The following is a 21,642-nucleotide window of genomic DNA, read 5'->3' on the forward strand; positions in this document are numbered from 1 at the left end:
GGAATTATTTCTGCAACTTATTTTCAAGTGTTTTGTGAAAAAATAACAGGTAAGAGAATGAAAATGATAAAAACAAATGTGATAAAATGTTAACATTTGGGTAATCTGGGAAATATTTGTACTACTTTTGCAACTTTTCTGTATGTCTACAATTATTTAAACACTACAAAAACAAAATTGTCTTCTGTACAGCTTCTGTGATTTTTTAAACTTTCAAAGGATATTACCACTCACCTTTCAATTTTTACTATAAGAGTAGTGAACACTTCTATAGGGCTTACTATGTGCTAGGCACTGTTCTAAGCACTTATACACATCTTAACCCACTTAATCCTCATAGCCACCTTGAAGATAGGTGCCATTATTATTCCCTTTCCACACATAAGGCATCTGAGACCCAAAGAGGGTAAGAAAACTTGCCCAAGGTTTCTTGGGCAGAGCCTGGTCCATCACTCGGTCTATCCCAAAACAACCACATTCTGCTGTGTCTATTATACCTGCTACAGAGTTGTTGTTGTTTTTTAAGATTTTATTTTTAAGTAATCTCGACACCCAATGTGGGGCTCGAACTTACAACCCCAAGATCAGGAGTCACATGCTCTACCAACTGAGTCAGCCAGGTGCGCCCTGAGCTATAGAGTTTTAGTGTGATTGTTTTATTCTTCATTTCTTTGCTTTCAATTTCTTGGAAAAATTATAAATAGTTTAAAAAACATATGTTAGAGTTTATTTTTCTTTAATTACATGAATTTTGTGGGTGGTCTATGTCACATGGCAAACTTCTAATAGTTTTGTCTGCTTATAGTACTGGGCCCTGTCTCAGTGTTTCTCCAGGTATTAAGGCGGTAAGGAGACCCATGTAGTTGACTCTCTAACATGTAGCAGCTTATCTTTCTTTTTTTGTTGACTTTGACATCTGCTTGGCATTGTGAACCAATGCTGAACAATGTCATCAATATAAATATTTGAGACCTGGGCTGCCTCGGTGACTCAGTGGTTAAGCGCCCGACTCTTGATTTTGGCTCAGGTCATGATCTCAGGGTCCTGGGATCAAGCCCTGTGTCTGGCTCTCCGTTCAGTGGGGAGTCTGCTCCCTCTCCCTCTGCCCCTCCCCCTGCTCTCTAAATAAATAATAAATAAACAAAAATAAATATTTGAGACCTGAATATTTTCTTCATGATCCTTTGAACATTCATGACTTGTCTATGTATTGTTTTAGGTTACCTTGGCATCATCTCTAACATTATTGCATGATGGCAAATTAATTGCTACTTTTTTTTTTTTAAAGATTTTATTTATTTATTTGACAGAGAGATAGCGAGAGCAGGAACACAAGCAGGGGGAGTGGAAGAGGGAGAAGCAGGCTTCCTGCCGAGCGGGGAGTCCGATGTGGGGCTCGATCCCAGGACCCTGGGATCATGACCTGAGCCGAAGGCAGACACCTAACGACCGAGCCACCCAGGAACCCCTAATTGCTACTTTTTAAAAAAAGATTTTATTTATTTATTTGAGAGAGAGAGAGAAAGAGGGAGAGAGCACGAACAGGGGGGAGGGTCAGAGGGAGAAGGAGGGGGGGCCTGATCCCAGGATGCTGAGATCATGACCTGAGCTGAAGGCAGACACTTAACCAACTGAGCCACCCAGGCAGTCCTAAATTTATTGCTACTTTATTCAAAAGGGTTATCTCATATTTTACAAAATCAAAATCAGTTTGAGGAAGCCCTTTCTTTTAAATAGTACAATAAATACCTATAATCTTCATCTGAGATACAGTCTCATTAAGATCTCTCTAGTGGATAGCTCCCTAAAGCTTTCTTTCCTTTTTCTTAATTTGTCTTACCACACTAATCTCAGAAGCATGTTGTCAAGTGAACTTCGACATTCAGGCTGGAATGATGCCAATGAAACACAAACATGCCATTGAGCAGGCATGAGAACCAGTGAAAAGCCCTGGTTGGGAGTCAGCAGGCTGTGGGCTGGCACTTACTAGTCATGTGACTTCGGGTGACTCAGCGAACTTCTCTGAGGCTCGTTTTTCTTATTAGTACAATGGGGATAAAAATCCTTGCCCTGGGGCTCCTGGGTGGCTCAGTTGGTTAAGCGTCTGCCTTCGGCTCAGGTCATGATCTCAGGGTCCCGGGATCGAGCCCTGCATCGGGCTCCCTGCTCGGCAGGGAGTTTGCTTCTCCCTCTACCTCTGTGTGCACTCTCTCTCTCTCTTTCTCAAATAAATAAATAAAATCTTTAAGAAATAAAAAATAAAAATAAAAATCCTTGCCCTGCCTATCTCAATTGTTATCACAGTGATCAAATTAAATAAAGTATGTGATAGTTCTTTGTAATATTTTATATAAACTGAAATATGAAGTTCTTAAACTATCATCAAGATGGTTGGAAATTAAAAAAAAAAGACAAAACAGGACAACAGAGTGGCTGATACAGTAAACGGACTTAATTAAAAGTTTGCTAGGAGTTGGTAGCAAGTCTCCAAAGGTCGTCCCAATGAGCCACTCCTCCTAGTATTCCAGGGGAGGTATAGTTCCCTTCCTTAGATCTGGGCTGGCCTTGTGGCTCATTTTTCACCAGTGGAATGCCACGGAAGTGATACTCTGTGATTTCCAATGCTGGGTCCTAAAAAGCTGTGCAGCGTTAGCCTGGACCTCATGGAACACTCACTGTAAGTCTATAAGGTAAGCTGGTATCTATGTGAAAAATTCAAATACTCTTAAGATGCCACACTGTAAAGAAGCCCAAGCTAGCCAGATAGAGAGGTACAGGGCAGGAAAAAGGCCTCTTTTCCTTCTACCCATCTTAGGTTCAATGACTGAGTCCCTGTAAATTAGACAGAACAAAGGACAGGTTAACAAGAGAAAAACAAATAGAAGTTTATTAACGCATATATCACACAGACACATGAGAGCTTTCAGACATGAGTAATTCAAAGGGGTGGTTAGAATTTGGGCTTATATAGCATCTGAACAAAACAGCGGTAAATTTTCAGGGAAGTGACAAGACCAAGGCAAAGGATTTTCAGCTTCTAGGACAGCAAATTGTAAAAAGGCAAATATATGGAGGAACTGATGTAAACTAAGGGCTAGTTAGTAAAGTTGGTTATGTCGATTCCTTTAGTGCCATCTCTGGGCTGACGAGGGCCTGGAGTTGTATCCAGTGCTTAACTTGTCTTTCTTGATAGAGAAGGGAGGGAGACACCTTCACAAATTTATGTCCTGCTTTTAGGCAAATAGGGGGAGGGCAGAGAACTCGACTTGTATTTGCATCTTAAATTTTTTTAAGATTTTATTTATTTATTAGAGAGAGAGAGCACAAGCAAGGGGAGTGGCAGGCAGAGGGAGAGGGAGAAGCAGGCTTCCCGCTGAGCAGGGAGGGGGCTCGATCCCAGGACCCTGGATCATGACCTGAGCTGAAGGCAGATGCCTAATGACTGAGCCACCCAGGCGCCCCTTGTATTTGCATCTTAAATGTCCACAGCTCAAAATGATCTTTATTACCAAAGTGGTATATTTTAGGGTGGCATATTCTGCTACCCTTGAGAGGCCATGTGGAGAGAGAGTGAGAGCGAGAGCAAGAGAGAGAGAGAGAGAGAGAGAGAGAGAATGTTACTCAGCCAGGCCCTGCTTTTTCCAGCCATCCGGGCTGTGCCGTTAGATATGTGAATGAGAAAAACATCTGGGACATCCGATCCAGATCAGCTGCTATTGACTGCAGCCACATGACAGACCCTAAGTGGGAACCGCCCAGCTGTGCCCACTGAACCACAGATCTGTGAGAGACAATAAAGTGTTTTAAGCCACTAAGTTTTGGGGTGGTGTGTTAGGCAGCAATTGATAACTGGAATATAGAATGATTTTGCTTTTTCTGTTCATAGAAGGATTGTCAAGTTCATTGGTGTAGAATTTCAGAGACATTTAGGACAAAGTCACTGATGTATATATCAGGACCGATTTCAGTTGATTTGCTGCCTCTTGCCAAAGGCACATTGTTCTAGAAAGTGCATTTCAAGGGGGCACTGAGAAGAAAATGACTAGTGAGTCCATGCCAGAATAGAAGAAGGAAGGGAAAACATTTTCTACTTTCAGGCTACATTTTTGTTGCTTTTATAAATGATTGCTTTGGACAATTGCACAAGTTACATTTTTTCAAAGGACAGGTTTTTTTCTTTTCTTTTTCTTCGGATGTATTGAAATTCTCCTGTGGTATAATTTGTGGCCAATTTTCTAACTGCAAATTTCTAGCTGCTTTAATTATCTTTTTTGTTAAACTCAGCTTTGCTGAGATATCATTTATATACAGTAAAATTCACACATCTTAGGTGTATAAGTCTACGAGTTTTGGTAAGTGTGAAAGGCCATGACCCCCCACCAGAATCAAGATATAGAGTATTTCAGTAAGTTCAGAAGTTCCCTCATGTTCTGTTGTACTCAATCACCTCCATCCATCCCCACTTCCTGGTAACTTTTTATCTGATTTCTGTCCCTTTAGCTTTGTCTTCTTCACATTATTATGGAAGCAGAATCATATAGTGTGGGGTCTCTTAGGTCTGGCTCTGTTCACTGAGCATAATGACTTTGATGTTCATCAGAAGTAATAGTCTGATCATTACTTTTAATACTGCACCAATTACAACATTTTTTTCTTTATGTGTATCCTAAGTGTATGCAGAGCTGTGAATAGCTAAATAGGCCATATTGTCATTGTAGTATATCGCAAAGTTTTGTCTGAAGACCACCTGCACCAGAATCACTTGGGGTGCTTGCTAGAATCTCAGATTCAGATCTTCTGAGCTACTCAGTAATGTGCATTAGTAAGCGCCCCCACATGACTTTTATGCATAAGTAAAATCATAAACTCTCATGTATTCCAGGATGAACAAGAATAGCAGAGTTAAATGCTTCTGAGTTTAAATTTAGCTCTGCCATTGATTAGCTGCTAGAAGTTGGGCAAATTACCTAAACTCTCTGCACCTATTTTTTCCTTTGTACTTGGAAATAATTAATTTATTCACCAAATATTTTTGAGCATCTATCATATGACAGGCATGGTTCTAGGAACTAGAATTGCAGCAGCGAATAAGACAAAGTCCATTCCTTCACGGAACACACATTCTGTCAGAGTGAGATAACAAAAGCACATAAATATGAGATAAATTTCACTTAGTGATACTCTGTAGAAAATGAAACAAAGTTTTGACATAGAGGGTACGATCTAGTTAAGATACGATCTAGACTACCTATCACAAAGAAACTCAAAAATACCTTTAAACAAGAAGGAAGTGGGCCCGCCCCCCCTTCTTTGTGACTGTCTGGAGGAGGTAGTTAGGGACAGAGGTAGGATGGCTGTCATCTTCATCTCTGAAATCCTTCATCTCTCCATTCCCTAGCTGCTTCAGCTCCTATAATCTTGTCTGTATTCCAACTAGGAGGAAGAAGGAAAAGTTTGAGGGGAATCTGTGCCCATTTTTTTAGGGGCACATCACTTCTATTCACATTCTATTGATAAGATGCAGAGGTACCTGTCTGCAAGGGAGGCTGGGAAATGTAGTTTCTGCCGTGGCCACAAGGTGATAAAACTCCAGAGGAAGAGGCAAATGGGGATTGGTAGACAACAGCAATCCCTGGCAGAGAGTGTGACTGGATGGTGCAGGAGGCTATTTTAACTAGGGTAATCAGAGAAGGCCTCTTTTGGAAAGCGGTATTTTTTAAAAAAGATTTTATTTATTCATTTGAAACATAGAGATAGAGAGAGAGAGAGCATGGGCAGGGAGAGAGGCAGAGGAAGAAGGAGAAGCAGGCTCCCTAGTGAGCCAGGAGCCCAATGTGGGGCTCGATCCCAGGATCCTGGGATCATGACCTGAGCCAAAGGCAGATGCTTAACCATCTGAGCCACCCAGGCACCCCAGAAAGTGGTATTTGAGAGTCTGGGGCACCTGGGTGGCTCAGTCGTTTGAACCTTGGACTCTTGGTTTCGACTGAGGTCCTGATCTCATGGGTCGGGATGGAGTCCTGCCTCTGGCTGTGCACTCAGCAGAAGTTGGCTTGGATATTCTCTCCCTCTGCCCCTTTCCCTGCTCGTACTCTCTCTCTCTCTTTCTAAAATAAATAAATAAATCTTTCAAAAATTTATTTAAAAATTAAAAAACAAAAGAGAGAGAGTTGAGCTAGGCTAAATTTCAGTCCCTACTAATTCATTAAGGTCATTTTCCTCAACATGTTTATGACTCATACGCTTTTCTGTATTTCCATTTACAAAAAATTCCCCACCAATCTTGATTGTCTTTTGAAATGGTAGGGGAAAAGTTGATGTCAGCATTCAACTGCCAGCATGCAATTCTAAGCTAGAGGGTCCCATGTGGCCTATCAGCTGGCATTCTCCGGGGGTTTATGCTCATGCACTTCCAGGTTTGACCACCCCTCATCCACTGCTCACCGCCTTCATGGAGGGCAGGAAGAAGCTACGCCATTCTCGTGCAGATTTTTATCTCTAAAACCATCTTTGAAAAAAAAAAAAAAAGAAACATATGTCTCATGTTTTGACTCTACATCAAGAACAGAGACTGAAAAGAAGTACTAATTTATCGGGCAGCGTGTCCTATGGTAATTTTTCTTTTTTAACCCAGTGGCCACGGATCGTTCTGAGAATGTGATGAACGCTGTGCATCCTCACCCCAAACACAGCCCAGTAAGGTCAGTTCTCCGCCTCATTTTACTGGCCTCCCCAAAGTAGTATTTGCACAGTAGATCACTCCCTCCACTCTCTCCCTCTCCCGTCCGGGTCCTGCCTCAACCAGCGCATGTTAGGTGAATTCAGGCATCCACTCCACTTAGGTCACTAGAATCGCCTGGAGGAAGCCGACTGGGCCAGGCCGAGGGCGAGCCCGGAACTCAGTTTCCGGCCCCTGTTGCCCACCGGAACGTGAAGGGAAGGAACGCGCCAGGCCGGGGAACGGAAGAGAGAGCGAGGGACGTGTTTGGCAGAGGGACGCGCTGTTCCGCTGTGCTCCGGGTTGTTTGTTTCTTGGCGATGTTTCCAAGGGTTTCCGCGATCCTACCTCTTCGCCCCCTCTCCCGCTTCCCTTTATGCTCTGGAGGCTCAGAGGCACCGGCGGCTGCGATTGTGCTACTCGGTGCTCCGCACGGAACGGTCAGGTACCGCATTTCGGCGCTGTTGGCCCTGCAGGTCTTCAGGCAACCCCCGGCCTCCCTCCGGTGCATTCAGTGATCATTCCCCGGCTTCCTGGGGTCGATGTTCTAGCCCGCGGGATCTTAGAGCCGTTGCTTTAAATCCAAGGAAAGGGAAATCCCAGAAAGGTAAAATGACTTGCCCAAGGTCATAACGTGAGTGAGAAACAGAGCTACGGTTACATGGTTGGCTACTGTCCCGAGCGCTCTGTTCCACACCGCGCCTCCTACCTCTTGCCGCTCCTCCCCTCGTGCAGTCCAGGCTCCAGTAGCAAAGTGGTCTTTATTTTTTTACTTCCCCAGCCTATAACGGCCTCATTCCTGCCTCCATTTATTGTTTGGTTCATTATTGAAAGTACTTATAGTGTACCTATACTGGTGTTAAGCCCCGAATAACAACAGTCCTGCCATCACGGAGCTTATAGTTCACCAAGCATGCAATTCAAGTTTAGTGGAGTAAAGCTGAGATGGTGTAGGTAGCACAGAATGCTTTATTAATTACAGTAATGGCTGGGTGAGCAAGTCGGGACAGCTAACTATTGAGGAGAGGTTCAGAGTTCCTTTCTGGAAAAGAAGTCTGATAAAAATCTAAAGGGGGACCAGGGGTTGGAACTAGCCAGGCAAGAAAAGTAGTTATGTTATACTTCATGTTGGTATTTATTCTCTGAGAACCCTCATCATTATGGAATCTTAATTCTACTGCATATAGTCCATGCAGAACGATTTGGGGCCAGTATGGTTAAGTGTAGCTCTAAGCAGGTTAGTAGCAATGGGGATGGGAAGAAGTAGCCGGATGGAGAAGAAAAATTGCACAGGTAGAATTGATATGATGTGACATATGAAATAAGGATAAGGTAGAGAAAAGATTTCAGCATGCTACCCTAGAGGACCAGTGTACCATTAGTGTTAATAGAAGATTGAGGAGCAGCTTTGAGAAAGCTTTTAAAATATGTCATAGTTTTTAGAATTCAAAATATCTATTATGGTAAGAAGCCCCTTCAATACAGAAGGGTGAAAAATGGATAGTATGAGAGGGGAGCTCTTTTTTTTTTTTTGAGAGGGGAGCTCTTGAATGTGGTTTTGGATGTGTTGTATTTGAAGTGCTGATGAGATGCTCTCAGTGGAAACAAGCCCAGGTGGGAGGTTATGACCTAAGTTTTATTATTTTAGTGTTATGGAGTTACTGCCTATACATGATTTTCCTGTACTAAATATAGATTACTTTCTGTGGCCCTGTAGCAGTCTTGGAAGGAAACATTGAAGGATGGGAGATTATATGTGAGATTCATTCTCCTGATTGCCGCCTTTTGTTATAATACCTTTAATATTAATTTAACTTTCATATGCGAAATAATAGAGTATTTTCCTAAATGGAATTGTACCATAAATTGAATGATATTATGATGAAGGTCCTGTGTACTGATTATAGGATATTAGTTATGCAGTTGGTTTTGCATTCTAATTGTTAAGTGCCTGATTTGATAGCCTCTAACATTTTTATAAGCAGATCAAATGATTTGTTTCAGAATTCTTTTTTTGATAGGTTTTTTTTTTTAAAAAGATTATTTATTTATTTATTTATTTATTACTGCAAGCGCAGAAGCAGGGGGAGCAGCAGAGGGAGAGGGAGAAGCAGGCTTCCTGCTGAGCAGGGAGCCTGATGTGGAACTCGATCCCAAGAGCTTGGGATCATGACCTGAGCTGAAGGCAGATGCTTAACTGACTGAGCCACCCAGGCACCCCCAGAATTCTTGGAAATAGCCATTTTGTCTTTCATTAAAGGGTCCCTAGTCTCGTACTGCTATTGGCTGGCTTTGAGAACTTGATCCGATAAGTAGCCCAGGGTCTGATGTGGGGTGTGGAGATGAGTTGTATCAGAATTACCTGGCATCTTGGGTGCCTGGGTGGCTCAGTTGGTTGGGCGACTGCCTTTGGCTCGGGTCATGATCCTGGAGTCCCGGGATCGAGTCCCGCATTGGGCTCCCTGCTCGGCGGGGAGTCTGCTTCTCCCTCTGACCCTCTCCCCTCTCATGCTCTCTCTCTCTCATTCTCTCTCTCTCTCAAATAAATAAATAAAATCTTTAAAAAAAAAAAAAGATACCAAGGCTGTGTCTTTAAAAAAAAAAAAAATCACCTGGCATCTTGGTTAAATGCAGGTCCTTGGGCCTCATTCCAAACTTAGCAACTAAGAATCTCAGGAATATGTTTTAAATAAGCTCCCTACGTAATTCATACGATCCCTAAAGGTTAAGAACCACTGATTTAACCTCTTTGGACATCAGTTTCTTCTTCTATTAAAACAGAAGTAGTAAAACCTGTCCTATAAGGTTGTAAGGATTAAATGACATACGTAACATAGCTCCTCAAATGGGGTCCTCTGATGGGTAGTATCAGCATTACTTGGAAACTTGTTAGAAATGCAAACACTTTGAGTCCCTCCTCAAAGCTACTGAATCAGAATTCCTTGGTGGGACCACAGAACCTATTTTTTTAAAGTCCCCTAGGTAATTCTTATGCATATTGAAGTTTGAGGAACATGTTCTAGCCTGTTAGCTTCAGAAAGATAAGGACCATGAAATTCTCATTTACTATTGTATCGTCAATGCATAGTATAGTGTCCAACACAGAGTAGATACTCATTGTATTTAATGAATGACTTTTTATACATTTTACTTTTCCTAATCTAACACATTCATTAGCTTTTTAAATTCTTTTTTTTAATGTTTTCTCTTTTTTTAAGAGTTTTATTTATTTATTTGGGTTAGAGAGAGAGTGCACGAGCAGGGGGGAGGGGCAGAGGGAGAGGGAGAGGGAGAAGCAGGCTCTCCACTGAGCAGGGAGCCCGATGTGGAGGACGCGGGCTCGATCCCAGGACCCTGAGATCATGACCTGAGCCGAAGGCAGATGTTTAACCGACTGAGCCACGAAGGCACCCCCTGCAACCTTTTTTTTTTTATGTTAGTTCATGTCTTTTATCAACCCATATACAATTACTTGTTTTCCACTTTGTTGAAGCAATAGGTCAGACGACATTTGTCACAATAATGTCTGTCAAAGTGGCTAGCCATGAAAACTCCAGCACCACATTCATCTGAAGGGCACTTCTGACAAAGGTGACTGATTTTGCCTTTCTCATCCACTTTATAGTATTTCAGGACAGCTAACTTAACCTTCTTTCTCTTACGCTTATTCTTCTTGGGAGTGGTGTAAGACTTCTTCCTTTTCTTAGCACCACCGTGAAGTCTCAGCCAAAGAAGAAAAGTGGACTCCTTTTGAATGTTGTGTCAGACAAAGTGGGTCCATCTTGCAGTTGCTTGCCAGCGAAGATCAGTCTCTGCTGATCAGGAGGAATTCCTTCCTTATCCTGGATCTTGGCCTTTACAGTTTGTTATATCCGATGGTTCATCCTGGAGAGTGGTCTTTCCCCATAAGGTTTTTCATGAAAATCTGCATCTTGGTGACGTTTCCACCGCAGATGGTGGATCAGAAAGTTGTCTCCTTTTTTAAATGTTATGGAACGCACAGAAAATGATCTTTGTATCAAGCCTTGAGGTAAATGGAGGGAGGCAACAGATAGGAGCACCAGCAGCGACACACTTCGCCCAGCTACCCCAGGACCAGGTGATCAGTCAGTCTCAGCACACCCGTAACCCATTTGTGACTCACCAGTGTGTCTTAGGCCTTAGTGAGCCCTGAGCTACATGACCTTGGGTAAATCACTTCACTTCTCTGCTTTCTAGTTTCCTAATCTGCAGAATGGGGATAATACTTGTGGAGTTGTTGTGGGTATGTGGAAATGTAGTAAATATGTTGCACCAGATGAAGCACATAGTATATATTCAATAGATGTTAACATTGCTGTTGTTATGGTCACTGACAATAATAATAATAAGCAAAAGGGAAGGGTTTGAATTAGAAAATTTTAAAAACACACAGAAGCAGTGTTTTGAATCCTTGGTTTATTATTTTGCATTGTATTTTTCTTTTTTTTTTTTTTCTTTAATGCTTCTTCCCAGGACAAAAAATAATGCCCAAAGATATTTTGGCACTAACAATGTTATCTATAGCAAGAAAGATGAGCAGTCTGCTCCAACACCTGAGATTTCCAAAGAAACAGAGAGCCAAGAGAGTGTAAAGGAGAATACAAAAAAAGACTTGTTAGGTATTATTAAGAGCATGAAAATTGAATTAAGCACAGTAAATGTGCAAACAACAAGGCCATCCAGCAGAAGACAGCTTAAGAGTGTGGAAGCTACAATTGGCAGGCTTCAAAAAGCTCCGGAAGGTGTCCCAAAGAAGAGGTAAATTGAACTGAATTTCATTTACATTGAATTTTTGAAACTCCTTTTTCTTTTAGGAAAAAAAAAAAATTGAAAATAGAGGACCTGGGAGATGCTACATGAAGACTATCAGTCTGTAAACACAGAGACTCTAACACTTACATGAGAGATAGTTACCCTTTCTATATTTAAATAGGAAGGAGAGAGGCACCTGGCTGGCTCAGTGGGTAGAGCATGTGACTCTTGATGTTGGGGTTGTGAGTTCAAGCCCCATGTTGGGTTTAGGCGTTACTTAAAAATAAAATCTTTAAGGGGAGCCTAGGTGGCTCAGTTGGTTAAGCATCTGACTTTTGATTTCAGCTCAGGTCTTAATCTCGGGATCGTGAGTTCAAGCCCCGTGATGGGCTCCATGCTGGGTGGGGCGCCTACTTAAAAATTTTTTAAAAACGGGGAAAAAAAATCGAAGGGGACATCTGCATACAGTCTAGAGAGGAAAAGAGTCATGATCTAATTGAGAATTCCATATGTTTTCTTACATATTCATCAGTGTTATTAACTGCCATTTAATTGCCTCTTTAAACTGTTAATTACCAAATCGTTTATATCCTGATTTGGAGGTAGCCTCATGTCTCTGAAGGACTGATTTTTGAAATTTCCATTTTAAAAGTTCCACTTAGGATAGAATTTAAGTATGTTGATTACAGCTGTTTTATATGACTTCCTTTGACCAGTAATTATCAGTGCTCTCAGCTTATGTGGTTTCCTCAAAATATTGTAATTACTTGTGCTTGTGAAAAGAGTATTATATTTCACTGATTCTAAATGCAATCAATAATATTTTAGCATTGTGTTGTAATTTAAATGGCAGTGTTTTGTTTTAATGACACTTAAATAATGGTGAGTCTTACACAGATGATGTCATCGATTCAAATAATAAGGTATGTGGCTTAAACATCCCCATCTCTGACTTCTCTTAGCAGAATCAGCAGCTAACGTAGATTTCTATTTTCTAGAATGACTTAATATTTTTATGAAACTTCTTGGTTTCTATATTGTATCACAACTACCCCTGGAAAGCATAATTGGGTGGTAGAGAATAAGCTAATTCAGTGCATGCCCATCATAGGTACTTCCTTCTTCCCTATTTATTTATTTATTTTTAAGTAATCTCTCCACCCAATGTGGACCTCAAACCCACAGCCCTGAGATCAAGAGTCACATGCTCTACTGACTGAACCAGCCAGGTGCCCCATCTTCCTCCTCCTTCATAGAAACAAAATAAACAAAAATATTATATAAAAGTATATAGAATTAGATGATACAGACACACACACACATATATACATATATGTATATATTTATCAAGAGTTTTTTTTTAAGCTTCCAGACCTGTTTGTGACCCATTGTGGTTTTTATTATAATTATATAATTTAATTATCTATTATAGAAATGGTTAAAATGAGTTGAATGTTTTGCAAAGACTCAGAAAAGGAAATTTTTAAAATTCTTTTACAATTAGGTATGAATGAGACAAGCAGAAAAATGTAAGAAAATTCTGCACTCAGAATGCTTTGTAAGCATTTTTAAGTTCTTGATCTGAGTTTCCACTTTAAAGAAACCAAAATTGGAACTCTTGGAGGATGTACTATGAGTGCAGTGTATATATAAAAGATATATGTTGGAATTTCTATTCAAAGAAGGGTTTTGGTCCTGCATCAAAAGATTGGTGAATGAGATACATTTGTTTTATTTATTTATTTTTTTAAGAAAGTGGTTTTTTTTTTTAAAGATTTTATTTATTTCTTTGACGGAGAGAGACACAGCGAGAGAGGGAACACAAGCAGGGGGGAGTAGGAGAGGGAGAAGCAGGCCTCCCGCGGAGCAGGGAGCCCGATGCGGGGCTTGATCCCAGGACCCTGGGACCATGACCTGAGCTGAAGGCAGACGCTCAATGACTGAGCCACCCAGGCGCCCCAAGAGATACATTTCTTTTAAAAATTTATCTTTTAGGGGCGCCTAGGTGGCGCAGTTGGTTGAGCATCGGACTCTTGCTTTTGGCTGGGGTCATGATCTAGGGGGTCGTGAGATTGAGCCCCGCGCTGGGCTCTATGCTTGGCACGGAGTCTTCTTGTTCCTCTCCCTCTGCTTTCTCCTCTGCTTATGCGCGCTCTCTCTCTAAAATAAATAAATAAATCCCTGCCCAGCGGGAAGCCTGCTTCTCCCTCTCCCACTCCCTCTGCTTGTGTTCCCTCTCTCACTGTCTCTCTCTCTGTCAAATACATAAATAAAAGTCTTTAAAAAACAAATATTTTTAAAAAATATCTTTTAGGGGCACTTGGCTGGCTCAGTCAGTAGAGCATGCAACGCTTGATCTTGGGGTCATGAATTTGAACCCCACATTGGGCATAGAGTTTACTTAATTAAAACAATTTTTTAAATGTATCTTTTAATGATTTTGTTCTCCACCCTCTTTTTTTAAGGGATCCTAGATGCACAGATTTGGGTTAATCATCTTTGATTCATTATGACTGTCATGGCTGTATGTATGACCTGATTTTAGTTTTTTATTTGTATTATATATTGAGCAGCCATTGATATAGTTAGTGTGGCTACATAGCAATTACCCCAAAATTTAGTGGCATAAAACAACTATTTTTTATGCTCATGGATTCTGTGGGTCAAGCAGTTGGAACAGAACACAGTGGAGAAGGCTAATCTCTGCTCTATGCTGTCCTCACTCGAGGGTTTGCTCATTCATAGCTCTGACAGTTGAAGCTGGCTGTTAGCTAAGACCTTAGTACAGAACTGTGTGGGCTGGGCTTTCTCACTACATGGCGTCTGGGTTCCAAAGGCGAGTGTCCCAAGAGAAAGTGAGCCAGAAGGAATTTGTATTGTTTTTATGATGTAGCCTGGGAATCATATTGGATAAGATTGGATACTTTCCTGTTTCATATTGATTTTGGGGGATACTTTTATCATAGCAACTGCCAGAGAACCATCTTCACAAAGACATGATGTCATCAAAAGAAATGCAGTAGTCTAGTGTTAAAACTGGGAACCACCTTGACTTAGTGGTTTACACGGTCACTGAAAATGGCTGTATTTCCCTGTGGTGCTCCAGGGTGCCTTAGGGCATTGTTTGGGAACCTATTCTACTTTGAGCTCAAAGTGCAAGGCTGTGGAACCACACCCATAAGTTTCTTAGAATTCCTGTTGTCTATTTATAGGCACTCTGAGGCACCATTCTATTTTATTTTATTTTATTTTAAAGATTTTATTTATTTGACAGAGAGAGAGACGGTGAGAGAGGGAACACAAGCAGGGAGAGTGGGAGAGAGAGAAGCAGACTTCCCTCTGAGCAGGGAGCCCGATGTGGGGCTCGATCCCAGGACCCTGGGATCATGACCTGAGCCGAAGGCAGATGCTTAACGACTGAGCCACCCAGGCGCCCCTGAGGCACCATTTTAAATCTAAGATCTTGTGGTGCCTGACTGGCTCAGTTGCTAGAGCATGGAATTCTTTTTTTTTTTTTTCTTTAAGATTTTATTTGTTTATTTGATAGAGAGTGAGAGAGCATAAGCAGGGAGCAGCAGAGGGAGAGGGAGAAGCAGGTTCCCGGCTGAGCAGGGAGTCCGATGCGGGGCTCTATCCCAGGACCCTGGGATCATGATCTGAGTCGAAGGCAGACGCTTAACTGTCTGAGTCACCCAGGCGCTGCGAGCATGCAATTCTTGATCTCGGGGTTGTGAATTCAAGCCCCAGGTTGGGTGTAGAGATTACTTAAAATCTTTGAAAAAAAAAATAAATCTAAGGTTTTAACAAAGGGTTTTGTAGTGATGCCTTTTGCTTTATCATTAAACCATGTTTTCCTGACACCCCTGAATTTGATCTCTGTTCAGAAGCCATTTCTTTTTTAAAATTTTATTTAAATTCAATTAATTAACATATAATGTATTATTTGTTTCAGGGGTACAGGCCTATGATTCATCAGTGTTAATATAATACCCAGTGCTCATTACAACACATACCCTCCCCAATGTCCATCACCCAGTTGCCCCATTGCTCCGCTCCCTCCCCTCCAGCAACCCTCAGTTTGTTTCCTATGATTAAGAGTCTCTTACAGTTTGTCTTCCTCTCTGGTTTTGGCTTGTTTCATTTTTTCCTCTCTTCCCCTATGATCCTCTGCCTTGTTTTTAAATTCCACATAATCAGTGAGATCATATCAGAAGCCATTTCTAAATTTTAGCATCATTTGCTGCCTGGAGGGGCTGAGAAGGAGAAATGTTTTATTTTGACCCCAGCAAGTATTGGTTCCTTTATATGGTACAGTTCTTTCTTATCTCTGTCTTCTTACATTTTACCATCGGCAACTAAGAAGCCAGGAGGCACCTTCTACACTGGAAGTCTCCTTAGACTGGCTCACCCAATTCACTGGGTGTATTTCCTATTTTCCACATTACTACAAGCAACAGTGTTGCTAAACAGAAGTCCCCTTTCCCACAGCTTCCAGTAAGGATTTTCCTCAAGTTTTCCCTCATAGCGGCTTTGAGGGCCCTCAGGCTCTAAGTCTCTTTGAGGCCCTAGTCTCTCATGAATACTTGCCTCAAGGTCTTTCCCATTTCCACCCACTGCCTAATACCCAAACCTCTCCCGTACATTTTAGGTTTTTTGTTATAGTAGCACCCAACTTCCAGACACCAAAATCTGTCCCAGTTACGTGTTGCTGCGTTAACAAACCATCCCAGAGCTTGGGCAGAGCATGGCAGCGGTAGCTGTGTCTACTCACTTAGCACTAGCGAGGGCCAGCGCAAGGCGAAGGTTTGCTCACGTACATTGCAACAGCTGCTGCTGGCTATTGGCTGAGACTATATTTGGGGCTCTTTGCCAGAACACTGAGCCCAGGCCTCTCCAAAACCTGCTAGCTGAGTTCCACGGACAGACATCTCAAAAAGAGAGCCAAACAAAAGCTGTGTCATCTTATATGACCTAGGCTCACAAGTCACAGTGTGTCATCTCTGTCATTGTGTTCATCGAGGCAGTGACAGAGTTTCCCCTGGTTTCAAAGGAGGGAACATGGATTCCCTCTCTGGATGGAGATGTGGCAAGGTTTTGGAAGAGTTTGTGGGACCAGAAATATTGCTGTCTGTTTTCTAAAAATATAATCTGCCACACCTGTTAACCTGGTAACTGTTGATGTCTGTTGTACTAAAGGGAACAGTACCATGATGAAATTGACCCCTGATTGATTGCATCTGGATTGGGAGAACTATCGGTACCTTATGGTTCACCATATACACTTAGGGCTTCCTTAAGTGCAGTTGCTCTTGTAACTGCATGTCCGTTGTGGGGACCCTGGAAACTCTGTGGCCTTGTTACACGAGATAACAAGTTCCTGTGGGGCACCAAGTGAAGCAGCTCCCGCACCTGCATGATGTGGGTCTCCTGTCCTAACTTTTGGATGGTGTGTGTAGTGTCATCCACATGAGTGCTGCAAGGATTGCCACCAAGAGGGACACCTGAGGCTGCCCTGCCAGCCTATTGTGGTTCTGTCCTTTATCTTTCTGAATAGACTGGGCCAAGCATGTTTGTGGTAGTCTCGTGAGTCTGAATATATTATGGAACCTAACAAGACCCCTGGTGAGTATAGCAATAACCAAAATTTCTAGCTCCTACTTTAACTTTTGGTGTCTGGAAGTTGGGTGCTTAGTTAAAGCAACTACTTGCTCTGATCATCCAATAAGGTTTCAGTTACTTATTAATTAATGAATCCATGAATTGAAATTTAGATTATTTCTAGTTTTTCATTAGTATAAAATAATGCTATGGTTAACTTCCTGCATTCAGCAACTTTAGATTGTCATTATATCTCAGGCAGTGTCCAATGAGATGGAGGTAGAACAGTAAACAAAACAAAGTCTCAAAAAAAAGGTCTCTACTCCTTATGTAACGGTGAGGTAGTCGGGGTGGGAGAGAGTATATATATTCACACCACATAGACACATTAATATGTCAGGTGATGAAACATGAAGAAAAATAAGATAGGCTGGAGAGGTGCTGTTTTTTTAAAAGAGATTGTGGAAGAATAATGATTGAACAAAGACCTGAAATAAAGGGGCGCCTGAGTGGCTCAGTCGGCTGGGCGTCTGACTCTTGATTTCAGCTCAGGTCATGATTTTGGGGTGGTAAGATTGAGCCCTGCGTCAGGCTCTGCATTGAGCATGGAGCCTGCTTGAGATTTTTCTCTCTCCTTCTCCTTCTGCCTTTCCTCCCCGCCCCCATTTGCTCGCTCTCTCAAAAAAAAAAAAAAAAAAAAGGCCTGAAATAAAGTTATATATAAAGCCATGCAGATATCTGAGAGATGATTTGCAAATTCAGGCTTAGGCCTTGAATTTGGAGTATGTAGTATCCCTCAAATTCCATGTATGTATCTTCTTATTTTCTTTAGACAAATAACTCCTGGAAGTGGAATTGCTAGGTAAAAGGATTTGCATATATTTTGGGCTTTAAGATGGAAATGAGAAATGCTCTATGTCTTGATAAGCATGTGGGCTACATGGGCATATCAATTTGCCAAAATCCTACAGCTAAAATGTGTATGCTTCAAAGTATGTAAATTTAGCATTGGTGGTATAGTGGTGAGCATAGCTGCCTTCCAAAGTATGTAAATTTTACCTGGGAAAAACAAAGAACCATAAATCATCATCATGATCTAGTAGGAGATGGAAAGTAGGTGAAGATATAGACCACACAAGAATGGTAAACATGTTGATTACTGAAACTGTGTGACAGATACAAAGGGGTTCATTACATGATTTTATGTTTTAAATTTTCCATAAGAAAAAGCTTTAAAAAAAAAAAACTCCTCAGTAAATTAGGGTAAGTTAATGGAAAAATGTGCCAGACATAAAAAGAAATTGTCTACATTATTTACATATTAACTCACTAAGAATTGCTGTCTCAGTGAGTGGGATCCAAGTTAATGTTTTACTATATTAGACTTTCTACATAATGATCTGTTGTCTAATATGCAAATCAAAATTCCCAAATCCCCGATGTTGTTGGATAAAGATTTAAGGACTTTATCTAAGATACGAGAGCTCTAAAATCTGCCAAGGAAGAAAAACAGAATAAAAGAGGGAATATTACAGTTAGTTAAAAAGAAATGAGCTACTTTCAAAACTGTTACCTATGAATAAGGTCTGAACTTTATCCCAAATCACTTTCCTAAACTACTTGAGAGGTTTGTTTTCAAATTTTCATATATGTATTTGATCAGAGTATACAAAGAATATAAATGAGTATTCATTTTCTAGAACCATGCATTTTATCACAATGGTGTTCTTTATATTCATAGCTTCTTTCTTTATAATCTGAAATGTTCTAGTTAATAAAAATTGTCAGGAAGCTTCTATCATTGAAATAAGATAATCTTTACATACCAAGATCTTTCTACATAGATTTTAAAAAGGTGATGAGAACTTGTTAAAATATCTTTTATAACTCAGACTGTTTCATGAAGACATACTTTATACCATTCTGTACTTCCTAAATTTATTTAAAATGAACTGTATGACATATACAATTTCAGAAAAGAAATTCTAATAAGGGGAACACACTATTAAGGGGAACACACTATTAAGGGGACATAGAAATTACCATAATTTTTGGCAATTTGATGACATATCTCAATAGCCTAAGCGTCACCGGGCTAGCTCAGTTGGTTTAGCGCCCGCCTTTTTTTTTTTTTTTTAAGATTTTATTTATTTATTTGACAGAGAGACAGCGAGAGAGGGAGGGAACACAAGCAGGGGGAGTGGGAGAGGGAGAAGCAGGCTTCCCGTGGAGCAGGGAGCCTTATGCGGGGCTCGATCCCAGGACCCTGGGATCATGACCTGAGCCGAAGGCAGACACTTAACGACTGAGCCACCCAGGCACCCCAGTGCCCGACTCCTGATTCTGGCTCAGGTCATGATCTCAGGGTTGTGAGGAGCCCAATGGCACGCTCATTCTCTTTTCCCCCCTGCCCCTCCCCAACTCACACATGCATGCTCCAATCATGTAATGAACCCCTTTGTACCTGTCACACAGTTTCAGTAATCAGCATGTTTGCCATTCTTGTGTCGTCTGTATCTTCACCTACTTTCCATCTCCTACTAGATCATGATGATTTATGGTTCTTTGTTTTTCCCAGGTAAAATTTACATACTTTGAAGCATACACATTTTAGCTGTAGGATTTTGGCAAATCGATATGCCCATGTAGCCCACATGCTTATCAAGACACAGAGCATTTCTCATTTCCATCTTCCCATCAGTAGCGTTTTCCTGAGGCAACCACAATTTGGTTTTTTTTTTTACCCTAGGTTGATTTTGCCTGTTCTAGAAGTTGGTATAAGTGGAATCATACAGAGCATACTCTTTTTTTCCCCCAACTTTTCATTGTTTCATTCATGTTATTGGCGTGAGCTGAGTACTATTCCATCATACGGATCTATCATGATATGTGAATAGATTTAGCTACTTTAATATTTGCTTGCAGTGTATATAGTTTCTGAAATAAATTGGCATCTAATTAAAAAATCCAGTAAATTATAACCGCCACTCTTTTTTTCCTTCTCCTTACCTCTCTACTCTAATATATTGTTCTGAGTTAGTATTATGCTTCAACAAGTATCCGTTAACTTCAACTTTTAACATTTTAAAGTTTGTATAAAACCTAATACCTAAGGCATCTGGGTGGCTCAATGGGCTGAGCATGCAACTCTTTATCTTGGGTCAGGTCTCAGGGTCTTGAGTTTGAGCCCCACTTTGGGCTCCATGCTGGGCATGGTGCCTACTTAAGAAAAATGCCTAATATTTAAAAATAATTGATTTTGTCAGAAATAGATTTTTTTTTGAATGACAAAAAAGTTTTCTCTGAAAAAGAATCATTTTACTTTCCACTAAACTAATGGCATAATAAGTAATGCCTTTTTTTTTTTTTTTACTTGTTTTTCATTTTCTTTGTTAGAACCAAGTCCCTGAGTCCTGAGTTGGTAGCAGCTGCATCTGCTGTTGCAGATTTTCTCCCTTTTGATAAGCAGACAACCAAGTCAGAGCTGCTCAGGCAGCTCCAGCAGCATGAGGAAGTCTCAAAGGCACAGAAAGATGGAGAAAGAGCTAAAATTAGGTTAGTGAATCAAGTAGTTCTGTTAGTAATTCTGGTTTTTCAAAATAGGCTGTTTTCATGTGACTGGTGAGTAATGTACACAATATATCAATTTATATATTAAATATTTCTCATAAGTGGAATATTAGTAATTTGGTTTTTTTAAAAAACTCACATCTTAAGTAAGATTGCAGTTTTTAAAAGATCAATGGAATGGTTAAAATTGTCTTTTGCAAAGTTACATGATTTATTGTCCCTGAAAAACAAACAGTAAATTCAGTAATGTTACTAAAAACAAGTAACAGAATAAGACAGTTTCTCTGAGAAGATTAATTATTTCCTGTTAAATAATTTGCTGGTCTTCTGTACAGTATGATCATCTTCAGGTCTGGTTCCTTCACTTTTGCTCTTATGTTTTAGCTGACATCTCACTCAGCCTCTCTTCTCATTACTTTATGCCAGGTTTGAGGTTGATACACAACTTCAAATGTTTGATACATTTTCATAAGTGACACTTTTTTTATAAGTGACACTTTTATGTTTTAAATGAACATTTCTGAAGAACACCTTCAAAAGTTATGTTTCAAAAGGAAACATAAATCTTAGTGGTCTGTGGGATGTGAATGTTGAATGTTAACATGTGACATATAATCTTTCATTTAAACATAATGCTTTATGCTGTTTTAGTATATGGAGGTGAAATATGAATTAAATGATATGAATTTCATGGGTAAGAAAGTTTATTACTGTCCTGTAGCTACAGTTTCTAATACACTTGACCTTTTTCTTATTTCAGTGTCAGTAACATAATATCAGATATGAAAGTTGCCAAATCTGCCACATCTAGGGTTAGTACAAGACCAGTGCATCAAATTCAGTTTGATGAAGGAACTGACAATTACATGGGACAGAAGACTGATGATCTTAAGAAAAGGTACTCAGGCTTTGCAGTTTGTTTGGTTTTGCTGGTTTTGTTTGTTTCTCTGTAGATTTACTTTATTCTGTGCATGTTATTGCTG

General features: G+C 40.6%; 1 protein-coding gene and 1 pseudogene across 2 annotated transcripts in view; one reads left to right on the forward strand and one right to left on the reverse strand.

Moving 5' to 3' along the window:
* The first annotated feature begins 6,968 nt into the window (after positions 1 to 6,968).
* Positions 6,969 to 21,642, forward strand: part of MRPS31 (mitochondrial ribosomal protein S31) — a 32,040-nt gene continuing 17,366 nt past the window's right edge. Inside the window, exons 1-4 of one of the 2 annotated variants that reach the window (XM_032403102.1) lie at positions 6,969 to 7,163; positions 11,213 to 11,497; positions 20,486 to 20,644; positions 21,420 to 21,557. In XM_032403102.1, coding sequence (XP_032258993.1) covers positions 7,039 to 7,163; positions 11,213 to 11,497; positions 20,486 to 20,644; positions 21,420 to 21,557 — 707 coding nt within the window. In that variant the 5' untranslated portion in view covers positions 6,969 to 7,038. The remainder of the gene's footprint in view (positions 7,164 to 11,212; positions 11,498 to 20,485; positions 20,645 to 21,419; positions 21,558 to 21,642) is intronic. The other variant, XM_032403103.1, reaches the window with a different exon arrangement.
* LOC116631693 lies at positions 10,124 to 11,206 on the reverse strand (annotated as a pseudogene).

The sequence above is a fragment of the Phoca vitulina genome, unplaced genomic scaffold (genome assembly GCF_004348235.1).
Source record: "Phoca vitulina isolate PV1807 unplaced genomic scaffold, GSC_HSeal_1.0 scaffold5, whole genome shotgun sequence".
Taxonomy (NCBI): Eukaryota; Metazoa; Chordata; class Mammalia; order Carnivora; family Phocidae; genus Phoca; species Phoca vitulina.